The 13,317-nt window shown below is 44.7% G+C and overlaps 1 protein-coding gene across 1 annotated transcript in view; it reads right to left on the bottom strand.

Annotated features, from left to right (window-relative positions):
• Positions 1–1,573: 1,573 nt before the first annotated feature.
• LOC126234781 (trypsin-1-like) overlaps positions 1,574–13,317 on the bottom strand; it is a 48,907-nt gene continuing 37,163 nt past the window's right edge. Inside the window, exons 6-7 of the mRNA XM_049943530.1 lie at positions 7,446–7,642; positions 1,574–2,187 (exon numbers count right to left, since the gene is read on the bottom strand). Coding sequence (XP_049799487.1) covers positions 2,044–2,187; positions 7,446–7,642 — 341 coding nt within the window. The 3' untranslated portion in view covers positions 1,574–2,043. The remainder of the gene's footprint in view (positions 2,188–7,445; positions 7,643–13,317) is intronic.

Genomic DNA, 13,317 nt, shown 5'->3' with positions numbered 1-13,317 from the left:
TTCTTCCTGTTTTCTCGATTGATCTGTGTTCAGTTTTTCAAGGCCTGTCCACTGTGCCAACTTATAACTAAATCTGAGGGGGGGGGGGCGATGGGGAGGTTCCCTTGTCAGTATGTATTCAGTGCCTCGTTTGTACAATTTCTATAGAGGGTGATTCAGTTGCCCTTGCCGATGTCGTTTACGCAGTTCGCAAAGTTGTATCTGGCCTTCGAAAATTTTCATTCCTCTCGCTCGCCACTCGCAAACTAGTACTCTCACAGAAAAACTGAGCACGATTTTTTGTAGGAAATTTAATGTACAGTAATTTAATTTTTTACTGGGACACTTTTTCGCTGGCGGCCATGATCTTCAAGTTATTCAAGAAAAGCACACAAAAGTGTCCTTCAAAAGCATCCGCACTCCCGAACTCACTAACAACTGGTCAAGATTTCTACTATGTTGTTCACAGCACTCCATTCTACTTCTGCGACTGCACGAAGTGTTTCCCCCATTCGGCCTTTTGTGGTCTTCATTGACGGGCGTTGTTACTCCACGGCTTTGTCGAGAACTTACAAATTGAAAACTGACGTTTCTGTAAATTTTACTAATAATTTTGTGAATTTGAGCAGCATATAATAAACAGTTACATCGTTGTATTTGTCAGGGTTCCTGACTACGAAACTACTGTGCTTGTAAGGGGAAGTTTGAATCAAATTGTAAATGTAATTAGTTTTAGTGTAACGTTTACAAAATTCGTTTATACCCATTACCCTTACGGGGATGTTTAAATGTTAACGAAATAGTCAACTATGCTGACAACGTATTAACCCAATTATTAGAGACCAAAAAAGTTGAATATAGGGAATATATCGCGTAGTCGGAACGTATGTGTATGGAACGTTATGGAACTTAACTGCTAAGGTCATCAATCCCTAAGCTTACACATTACTTAACCTAAAGTATCCTAAGGACAAACACACACACACCATGCCCGAGGGAGGACTCGAACCTCCGCCGGGACCAGCCGCACAGTCCATGACTGCAGCGCCCAGACCGCTCGGCTAATCCCGCGCGGAAACGCGTGGTCCGAAATATTTGTACAGTCGTAGGAGGGAATGCTGTGAACAAGAAACTAGAAATCACGACCAGCGAAGAATGAATATTGGGATGGAGGTGCGTTCGAAGCTCACTTTCGTACGTTTTCTTGAATAACTTGAATATTACGGCCTCTAGCGAAAAAGAGTGCCCTTACTAAATTTAACTACTGTACATTAAATATCCTACAAGAAAATATGTTCTTTTCTTGCAGAGTTGTTAGTTTGTGCATGACAGGCGAGAGAACATGAAAACCTCATGCGTAAACTTTGAAGGCCAGCTTTTTAACATTGCAGCTTGCATGAAACGAGGTCCGTAGTTGCAGCGAATTACCCCGTGTAAGCTAGAATGCATAAAAATATATAAAGGAAGAAAATATATAACGCGATGAAGCTGATATTAACTGACACAAACAACGCATATACCAAGATGAACATAACGAGACAAAACTTAGCCTACCATATAACGAGACAGTCATCTCGAATTTGAACCTAAGTTTGATCCGAACATATTACGTTAAAAGATTGTTAGTCTCCTGTATTTACATCTTACATATGCCTCTGGCTATGAGCTCTACGTTCGAATAGCGAATGAAATATATTACATGCAGCTCATGCTGTATATCAAGATGTATTTCAACACATACTTGCTACTTGCGGAGTACCAGACACGCAAGGAATGGATGCGGGCGATCGGAAATCCGGAGAAGATATTGACAACATTTGTAATGTGCTACTACGGAATAATAATAAAAAGTTAAGAGCACAGTAAAAATGAGAAATGAAGATACGTTAAAAAAGACTAGGCAGGGTAACACGTCTGTGAAAGAACCTCACGGGAAGTAGGAACAAGTCCGTGGGAGATTTAGTAGTTTCAAGGCATGGTTAAGAGATTATCAAAGGATAGTAAAAGGTGGAGGTCAGTATAACACTAGCCTAAAGCCTAGAGACTTCAAAAAATAACGCAGTTTTAAATATTTTCATTAACAAAGTCGAGGAAGGCAGACACCCTGGTGTGCATGGTGGGGCCTCCCTCCCTGCCACACGGGGTGATGACCCACGACGCCACGCCAATCAGTGTGCCGTTTTGCGCGAGTGGGCCGCCAGAGTCACCCTGGAAAAAAAAGTAAAAGTATGCAGGAAACATAGAAGCAAGCAGTAACAATGTACGGGGTAAGCCAGACGTCCGTAACCATTGAAAATGCACTAATTCTCGGAGTAATGAAGGTAGAGAGATAAACATTGACACACACACACACACACACACACACTTGACATGACATTGGCTTTTATTGAGTCCAAAAACTGGCCAACTGGAGGTCAACACGTCTGTGACGCCGAGGGTCCGTCAGCGGCCACAGCTGAAGAATTCAGGCTACCGAAAATACTAGAAATGTCGTGGAAACCCCACTTCATGACGAGAAAGTCATGGTGTGGTGTGGATTTGTCACATGAATCGTGTTGGGACACTGTTTCTTCGAGGAAATGTATGGTGCTGCTTTTGAAACTGCGAGCGTGACGGTTTCGATGTATGCCGATATGTTACAGATTCGCATTATCCATAGCCTGGCTGACAAACACACGCTGAGAGGTACAACTTTTATGCAGGATGACACTCCACCCGATATTGCAATACGTGTCAAAGATCTCTTGCCCTCATACTGGAGCGCCAATTCCGTCAAGCTTTCCCTCCCAGGACCTCAGACCTCAGTCCGTGTGATTACTGACTGCGATATTTCTGAAGGAGGAGGAGGAGATTAGTGTTTTAACGTCCCGTCGACAACGAGGTCATTAGAGACGGATCGCAAGCTCGGGTGAGGGAAGGATGGGGAAGGAAATCGACCGTGCCGTTTCAAAGGAACCATCCCGGCATTTGCTTGAAGCGATTTAGGGAAATCACGGAAAATCTAAATCAGGATGGCCGGAGACGGGATTGAACCGTTTTCCTCCCGAATGCGAGTCCAGTGTGCTAACCACTGCGCCACCTCCCACGGTGATATTTCTGAAGCTGGAAGTCTACCGCGATCGTCCGACATCTTTTCGATGCTAAAAGACAACATCCGACAGCAGTTTCTCACCATACCTACTGATATGGTGTCTAGTGCTCTTTACAATTTTGTCCCTCGACTACAAGTGTTGTTGATGAATGGCGACAGACATGTTGAGCAATTGTTATAAAGAACATGGTGTTTGTTAAAAATCTATTGTTATGCTAATTTTTGCTTTTGCATGATATGAAGCGCCATCTGTTGGTCATTTTGTGCACTTTCTTTTTGTTTCAGTAATATACCATGTGATTTCAAGCACGTGTGTCACTTTTTACGTGTCTACCTACATTATTCCGTGTAGTACAGAATTTTCAAAGGTTAACGGAGTTTTAGGTCACCCCATAGTACAAAGGAAACTCAACAGGAAACATTAAGATACTACTTCTAAAAAACGTGAAATGTGCGAGACGTAACAATAAACAACTACTGTTGTTTTATTTTGTCATGTATTACAGCCATTCTTGTGCCACCCTATCAGATACGAAACACTGAAATATAACCACTCTGAGTAAAGTTTATATCTGGAAAACTCCAATTTCAAGTATTCTGAAAGCAGATCAAATGCATTTGGTTATAGGAAGAAGCAAAGCACTTATCTTAATTTTGCCAGCTTCTTACTTGTCCATGGAACATTTGTTAGTAGCTACTTTGCCAGAACGTACAAAGAAAAGTACTTACATGCAAAATGTTAAATGTAGGTAAAAGTAAAGTCTCTGGTGCAAATATACTGAAATAATAATCAACCAGCTGCATAAAGAAATTTTACTTCTTTACCGGTTTCAGGCACTCAGTGCCCTTCTCCGGAAGGTTATGCCTGGCGCATTATTTGCAAGTGTCAGTAATAAACTGCATACAGCAAAATGACATCGTCCTAAAACATATATGCAGGAGCAATAAGCAGTGCAATACTGAATCCATTAATACAATAAGAGCTCTTAGACGCCCACATGTAGGTCACAGTGCCTGCATAAAACTGGTGCAAGCCCGCTACCGGTAGGTTGACCAGGCCACATGCGAAATGCAGCCCTTCTACAAGGCAACAACACTAGATGGGCGAGAGTGGCTAGTCCCTCGTCCTTGTCGCCTTTTACCCCTGCGAAAATTTCCTGGCATTCAATTGAGCAGCTGGCTGTGTGGACCTGGGGCCGTCAATGGAGGCACTAGAATAAAAAAAAAATCCCCGCACCCACCCGGGACTGACCACGGGACCTTGTAACATGCCCTTTTATTTATTATTATTGTTCCCGCTCGTTCGGGATCTGATAGCAGCCCAAATTTAGATAATTTATTAATGTGACCGTGTACCTAATGGGCTGGCAATCGGATTGGACTGCTCAGGGGATGTTACATTCCGTATTGTCCTTCGCAAATACTGTAATACGTACTGTTTGGTGGTAAGAAGGACCCAACACAGTTTCACAAACAAGATCTATATTCTTAGTAAAAGCACAAAACAAGGAGACAGCCACTGCCTTCGTCAATACACTGTTAATGACGGCTAATCTCAGAACAGGTTTCTTTAGTTATTCTTAATCGTCACACGCAACATCCAATCACTGTAATCCAAGTAATGCCGGCGCGGTAGACGCGGAAGTTCAATAACGGCACTTAATATCACTGAAATCACTCTGTAATTAAACTTTCTCACTTTCCCGTATAATACTAACACAAAGGGGTTAAACCGCGGCGATGGCCACTCCCTTTGTCGATACTTTGCATTAATTCAACTGCTGGCTTCTGCACAGCTCTGCCCGCCTCGCGGGAACCTACCACACCCTGACTCGGCACACTCCACACTCTAACTACTCTCCGCCCAGTTCTTCCCGCCTCGCGGGAATCTACCCAAGCAGCACTCGGCACTCCGGTGAACCCCCTCTAGCTCTCGCGACCTGCACACACACTACTCGATAGTTGCCCTGTCGACCTGTGTGAGCGCAAACTTAGCAGTAAGGGCCTGCGGACCCCTTACAACCTTCAGTGTCATTATCTACCTGCTACACCAAGTCGTTTACAACATGAAACACGCAAGGAGACGTTATATCCGTGGTAGAATAATTGCACCGATATTTCGTAATTTAGTGGAAAAATTTGTGCCTCCCCATTAAATCTTCAGCTACATAAGTCCGCACCTTATGCTTTATTCTGCCATCTTGTCTAGTATTGTTTCACAGACGACAAATTCTTATCCCATCTCCTACTTCTTTTTGTTTTAAGTGCTCTTTTCTTAAACGAGATGTAACCGCAGTTTAGGATACTCTTTTTGACTGTTCGTCGTCAGCTGTGGCGCGGATTCTGTGATATGATAACATTCTATTCTACCAGAGGCAGTAAAATGAAAACCTTGAAAGTATGATTAAAAACTGACATTATACGTCACTGTTCTGTGAGTTCCTACAGGCGGCAGAGTACTACAGACAAGCGAAACGCGGCAACAGTACCAGTTCAAAATGTCTGCCCCATTTGAGACGTACATCAAGGAAGAACAGCGTTTCGTCATACGTTTTCTCAGCACTGAAGGTACGAATCCCGAATCCTACTGAAATACATCGGACAAGGACAATCAGTGTGGTAACACATGTCTATCACTGCAGCAAGTGTACGAGTGGAGTATAGTGTTTAGAAATGGCGTGACAACTGCGACAGACGTGCAGCACACAGGTCTGTTACACCACGTTGAGCCACCAAAATCTACTGCAGCAGTTGAAGCCAGTGGGGTGAAAATCGTCGCTTGACGGTGGATGGAATTGCCGCAGATTTGAACGTTAGTCACGGCTCAGTACATCACATCATCCAGGAAGTGTTTAAGATTCGCAAAGTGTCTGCAAGATGGGTGAGACGGAAGCTCACTCTGGAACTGAAAGAGCGACTACCGTAGGCTATCATAGACTATCACAAGTAACCCGTCGACTATCGTAGCTTTCCTACAAGCGTTGGGTAGTTAAGATTACAACTGCATTGCCTGTCCGTTAAGCGTGTTACATACATATCGGGCGATATTCCGATTGTTTTGTTGGCATATGTGACCAGTGTCTTAATAGCTTCCCCTAGAAATCGGAAGCGGTTAACCGTCTAGAAACTGCGTGAGGATATATAAAGGGCTGCGTAACCGCCGAAATATTTTTGTTCTTCATAGATATTCTCCTGTCCAGTACTTAAAAATATACATTGTTATTAGTAAAATTGAAATTTTCAACATTTAATTTAGATTTTAATCAAAAAATTATTCATTTGTAATGTGAAACAGTGGAATGCTGCACTAAAAACAAAGATAAACAATATAGATTCATCATATAACGCTGTAGCGCTATAGCGCTAGAAAACGCAATTTCCTGAAAAAAGAAACAAACAAACAAACATCGCTTCAATACTTCGTCAAACTCGTATAAAACATGTTTCTGGCAATCAAAATAACTTTCGCACTTATCACTAATAACAGCGAATTGTTGCCTTTGATCATGATGAAGAACGTTCAAGTGAAAAAAAAAAGCATTTATACTCATAAATATACTTTCATCAGAAATGATTGCTTTGGTTAAGATAAGCGCAGAAGTTCCGCGATAAATTAATTTTTACAGCTTATAAATACATTTCGTATTTAATAAGGATACAGAATAAAGAGTGGTCCAACACTGAACGATGTGCGGTTTTAATATCGCGGAAAACAAGCAAAAGACAACGAGAAGTCATCGGCTCCCAGTTTCTCTCTTCATTTATGTTTTTTACCCCACCAATGTTACGATTATTACCGACAACCCTACTATTTCCTACGTCATTTATGTATCGTACCAAAACGAGTAAACAATAATTTTGGTACAGTGCAACCCTAAGTGACGTGTTGACGTCTATGAAAAGCCTTGGCGCATTGAAGTGGAAGGTGATTGTACCGAATTGTTTCCAGATGTATGGGTCAGCCAGAAAGATATTTCATTCCGTTGAAAAGTTGCAGCAGGCTGTGCACGAGTGGCTTTGTCACGAGCAGGAGAATTGCTTTTCATGGGAATCCACGCACTACGTACGCGCTGGTGGAAGCGTGTTGAACGACAATAACACTCTTGTGTTTCACTTTTGTTCCGTAAAAAAAATTTTAAAAAAATTTTAAGGTTTTCATTCGAGTCACCCCAGTATTTAGCCGTTTTTTTAATATATAGAGCAACAATGACGAAAAACATATCATTACCTAATGTTCTTGATTGATTCAACGAGGTGCAAGTCACAAGCCATGAAACAAAACAGACAGTACCAAGTCTGTCCTGACCCTGACACCCTCGTTTTCAGTTTTCCGTCTTTCCATCATGAATGATCGGTAGTCGAACAAGGTACTTACGTTGCAGAGACTAATTCCTCCTGTGACTGGTCCTGTGCAGATCATGGTGTCAGTCAGCGGGTTTTCGGAAACGAAGTTGTCCACCAGCTGCCGACAAGTCGCTTCATCGATAACGACGACATCAACAGTCTGCAGGATATCTGGTTGGCTGCTATCCTCTGTAAGTCCCCAGCCTGACGCAACAGCCGATGATCCAGCTGCGGAAGACAATTCTCTTAGTCCTCATGTTATTCAGGTGCAGAGGGCCAGCACATTTCTATGTGAAATAGAGCCTATTTTTAGATGGGAGGTCTTTTTGAGTGCAGACATGTTTGTGCTGCTTCTGAATTTTGAAAAGGCTCTGTCATGTTTAGAGACCAATAACTGACACGTAAAACAAATTTTTATGGAATTTCTAATGGCATTGTTTAACAGGAATAAACCACCACCTGTAACACTTGTAATAAAAATAGGATGGTGGAGCTAATATGTTCGATGTTGGATTAAGTTCATGTGTACATACATTCCTCCACAAAAACTGGAAGATCTTCTTTTTCTTACTGACATGTTTATATGCAAACAATATTTTTAAAGCTCAGTGTTACAAGATATCTTATCTCTGATGCTGCAGCTATTATGTTAAGTGCCAACGAGCTAGGAAAAGGAATGGTTAGGGATTTAGAATGGAAAGATGGAGAGAGGTCATTACAAGGAAGCAAAGTATCTACGAACACGTAAACCATAAAACCATGAAACTAGTGGAAATAGCTAATGTCATTTTCTGTTTTAAAGAGGGTGGCAGCTTGGTTTGAAAACTGATCAGGACGAGACTATGGATCATAAAGAATAAACAGGGCATCCACATTGACACATCCGAGTTCTCTAAAGAATGTATAGGACTGCATTCATTGTAGGGGTATGGATAATAAATCAAAATGGCTTAAGGACTATGCTGAGGATAGGGCAAACTCTTCACTCCTTTCAATTCACGCATTTAAAAGTGTGGTGTCACCGCCAGACACCACACTTGCTAGGTGGTAGCCTTTAAATCGGCCGCGGTCCGGTAGTATACGTCGGACCCGCGTGTCGCCACTGTCAGTGATTGCAGACCGAGCGCCGCCACACAGCAGGTCTAGAGAGATCTCCTAGCACTCGCCCCAGTTGTACACCCAACTTTGCTAGGAAAGGTTCACTGACAAATACGCTCTCATTTGCCGAGACGATAGTTAGCATAGCCTTCAGCTACGTCATTTGCTACGACCTAGCAAGGGGCCATTACCAGTTTATATAGAGATTATTATTGATGTATCAACAAGAGCAATGTTCTCCAATTATGGATTAAAGTTAAGTATTACATCAACTACGTACTTTATTTGCTACTATTAATTCCCTTAACTGTTCCAGACCTCACGCCAGTCTGCGTGAGCTAAACGCGTGCCTTTCGGCTACCTCCGAGTGGCTTGGCTGTCTTGCCAAGTCACTACAGTTTGGCGACGAGTGTAAAAACGGTCTTCTTCTTTATACTTGCTTAAATTACTTGTGTCATGGCTTCGCCACAATCTCCAGATGTACTGGTCGAATTTTATCGCTTGCAGAATCAGCAGACGCAGGCCTTATTGGATGCCCTTGGACAGCTCGTCCAGGGTCAATGTGCAATGCAAAACGATGCGGCCGCCGTCGCTCCACCGCTACCGCAGCCACAACACGCTGTTGCACAACCTTTTCGTCCTTTTGATGCGGCACTGGAAAGCTGGACGGAGTGGTCACGCCAATTTGGATTCCATCTCGCCACCTACAGAATTCAAGGTATTGAGCGGCAGCCTTTTTTGCTTTTGTGTGTAGGCGTCCAGACATACCGAGTGATAGTGAAATTGTTTCCCCAACGCGACGTAGCAACTCTGTCCTACGAAGAAATTTTGTCGGCATTAGATGCATATTTCAAAGAATCAGTCAATGTAGTTGCAATACAGTATATGTTCTTTCATACAAAACGTACGGCCGGTCAGACTAATAGGGAGTGGGTTGCAACTTTGCAAGGCCTTACTATGGATTGTGCTTTTGAGTGTAAATGTGGACTCCCTTATTCAGATACTATGGTACGTGATGCAATTGCACAGAATGTTTCTGATGTTCGTATACGGGAACAGATTTTGAAACTATTCAATCCCTCCCTTCAACAAGTGATGGACATATTGGATAGGCAAGACACACTTGACTTTGCTCAGGAATCAGTTGAACCTTCGCCAGCCGTGTGTCACGTTAACCGGCCCGCCGGGCGAGCTGCACGGAACAGTAAACAGCCCTTGTGCCCGTCCGCGCAGCTGCCGCCAAGCTCTCCGCTACGTGTGCCGCGCAAGCAAGCAAATGCAGTGCTAAAATCATGCCCGCAGTGTGCTACTAGACATTCGCGTGAGAATTGCCCGTCACGCCAAGCTATTTGCTTTTTCTGTAATAAAAAAGGACATGTTCAGAGTGTTTGCCAGAAAAAGCTCAGATCGGACACTCACAACGATTCCAGGCCCTTTGCTTTGCGCTGGAATCGAACCAATAATACTCAGGCTTGTGAACCTTCGCCCATGGACATTCATGCAGTTCATTCCACTCCGCCCAGTGCCACTCTCTCTAACAGTGACTGTGTTCGTCCGACAAATAGTGTGCGTCGACATCGACGGACATCCCGTCAAGTCGCAAGTGCTTCGGTACCAGTGTCTGTTCACGTTGCACGAGACAGTCGCTCTTGTCGTCAGCAGGACAATAAACTTTTTGTAGACTTGGACATTAATGGCAACGTGGTCCCATTCCAGCTCGATACCGGAGCTGCAGTTTCACTAATCAATAAAGACACGTACAAACAACTGGGCACACCTCCGTTGCGTGCCGCAAATGTTAAGTTAAATAGTTATTCCGGTCAGAATATCCCTGTGTTAGGACAGTGCAGCCTTCTTGCAACATACAAGGGACAAACAAAACTTGTGTCATTTTACGTACTTCGTTCTTCTTCTGCAGTGAACTTGTTTGGTTTAGATTTATTTCAGTTGTTTGACTTGTCTATAGTCAATCAGGTCCTATCAGTGAACCAGACTGTGCCTTCAGCCAGTGTTTCTTGTCTATGTGAAGAGTTTGCAGACATTTTTGCACCGGGCCTCGGTTGCGCTACGAACTATAAAGCACATTTGGAACTGAAAGTAAAAGCGCAACCGAAATTTTTCAGAGCGCGCAATGTTCCCCACGCATTGCGTGATGAGGTCGCCAGAACATTACACGATTTGGAATCACAAGGTGTGATTGAACGTGTGCAGGCTTCTCTCTGGGCATCACCCTTAGTAATTTTGCCAATACCTTCCGGAAAATTGAGACTTTGTGTGGACTTGAAGGCTACGGTGAATCCACAACTAGTGATTGCAACTTTTCCTTTACCCCGCCCGGAAGATCTTTTTGACAAACTGTGCCCGGGTAAATATTTTTCGAAGTTGGACCTCGCAGATGCGTACTTGCCAATACCAGTGGACGACGAATCCCAGCGCGTCTTGGTGGTTAACACGCATCTTGGTTTGTATCGATTCAAAAGACTGCCATTCGGGTGTGCATCCGCCCCTGCATTGTTTCAGCAAAATCTGCAAACTGTTTGTGCGTCGGTCCCTACTGCAGCAAACTATCTGGACGATATTGTGATCTCCAGAAAGACAGAAGACGAACATTTAGCCAATCTCAGAACATTGTTTCAGGTCTTGTGACAAAATGGTCTTCGCTTGCGGAAGGACAAATGTGTGTTTTTTGCTCGTGACTTACCCTATCTGGGACATGTAATCAATGCCCTGGGCATACATCCCAGTCCAGAACACCTCCGTGTCATACAAGACTTGCCTTCGCCGCAGAATTTGAGGCAGCTACAGAGTGTGCTGGGAAAAATCAATTCCTATAAGAAATATGTGCGCAACGCCTCTTCCATTTCAGCTCCGCTTCATCGCTTATGCCGTAAAGGTGTTCCGTTCGTCTGGACGACGGAATGCGAACGGGCCTTTCGCCAGTTGAAATCGGCGTTGCTTTCCACTACTTGCCTTAACCCATTCGATCCCCAGAAACCCCTTTTGTTGATGATAGATGCATCAGATTTCGGGATCGGTGCTGTGCTTGTGAACAAAGATGGATCGCATGATCGCCCTATTGCCTTTGCGTCCAAATTGCTCTCGTCTGCGCAAAGAAATTATTCACAGATCGAGAAAGAAGCCTTGGCTCTCGTATTTGGTGTTACAAAGTTTCTTGATTTCTTGTATGGTCGTCACTTTACCATCATCACAGACCACAAACTTTTGACATCGCTTTTTCATCCGAACAAGCCTGTACCTCCACGTACAGCGCAGAAATTCATTCGCTGGTCTATTTTCCTCTCGCAGTACCGCTACGATATCTTGTATCGGTACACTGCTAAGCACGGAAACGCCGATGCGTTGTCCCGTTTGCCTGTTGCTGAGGATAGAGCATTCGATTCTTCCGAACTTGCTTGCATGTTCATTGACTCGGAAACCGATGACGTGGTCGAATCGTTTCCGATTGATTTTCGTCGAGTAGCTACAGCCACAGCTGCTGACCCTGTCCTTGCTACCGTTTTGCGTTTTGTTACTACGCAATGGCCCTTGTCAAAGGCACGGATCGAGGATCCGTTGGTTCGCCGATTTTTTGCTCACAAGGAGAGACTTTTTGTACGACGTGGTGTTTTGCTGTTGCGTTCTGATAATGATCAGTCCAGGGTCGTGGTCCCACGTTCGTTACAGTCCTCTGACTTACGGCTTCTCCACCAAGGACATTGGGGTAGAGTGAGAACGAAACAACTTGCTCGTCAGCACTGTACTTGGTTCGGAATCGATACTGAGATTACGAATATTGCTCTTCTTGCATGGCGTGTGCCAACAACAATCCGCACCACCGCGGAAATTCTTTGCATGGCCGACAGCAACTACCCCTAAGCAACACTTACACATCGATTTTGCTGGTCCATTCTGGAATGCTCGATGGTTGGTTGTGATCGATTCCTTCAGTAATTTTCCTTTTGTTGTCAGGATGTCTTCCACGACGTCATCTGCCACCATCCAAGCGTTATCTGCTATCTTTTGCATAGAAGGTCTTCCACAGACTATTGTTTCCGACAATGGCCCACAATTCATGTCTGCAGAATTTCAGTCATTCTGCACGGCCAATGGTATTCAACATCTGACATCCGCGCCGTTTTCACCTTAGCCAAATGGTGCCGCTGAACGATTGGTCCGGACTTTCAAGTCACAGATGTTGAAGTTGAAAGAGTCGCATTCTCGGGAGGACGCGTTATTGCTCTTTTTGTCCTCGTATCGCTCTCAGCCCCGAGATGGTCGCTCTCCGGCTGAGTTGCTCCACGGTCGTCCTCATCGAACCTTGATGTCTTTGCTGCATCCGCCGCATCAGATTCCTGTGCAGCGGCAGCCACCTGCTTTTGCCCCGGGCGACGTTGTATACTATTGCAACTATCGAGGTTCACGGCGTTGGCTCGCAGGGCGCATTCTTTGCTGCCTCGGCCGTGCTATGTATCTAGTTTTGGGGGCCTCTGGTGAGGTGCGTCGGCATCTCAATCAGCTGCGCCTCTGTCGTCGCCTGGGTTCTGCCGCTCCCCGTCTGCTTTCAGCGACGGTGCCGTCCGGTCAGCGCCCTGGGGCCCCTTCTACTGGCTTGCCTCATCCCCAGGTGTTACCGACGCTGCCTTCCATTTTGCCCCATGGCGACGCGCCGCCGCCGCCGCTTGTTCTACCGCCGGCGCCGCCCGCAGTGGACGCGTCGCTGCAACCGCCCAGCGCCTCCCTGGGTCACGCGCCGCCGATCGCTTCCCGTAACCAGCTGTCCTCCAACATGGAACTCTTGCCCGCTC

This window comes from Schistocerca nitens, chromosome 2 (genome assembly GCF_023898315.1).
Source record: "Schistocerca nitens isolate TAMUIC-IGC-003100 chromosome 2, iqSchNite1.1, whole genome shotgun sequence".
NCBI classification, from domain to species: domain Eukaryota; kingdom Metazoa; phylum Arthropoda; class Insecta; order Orthoptera; family Acrididae; genus Schistocerca; species Schistocerca nitens.
The sequence above is the reverse complement of the archived record's forward strand: the minus strand, read 5'-3'. Positions and strand labels throughout refer to the sequence as shown.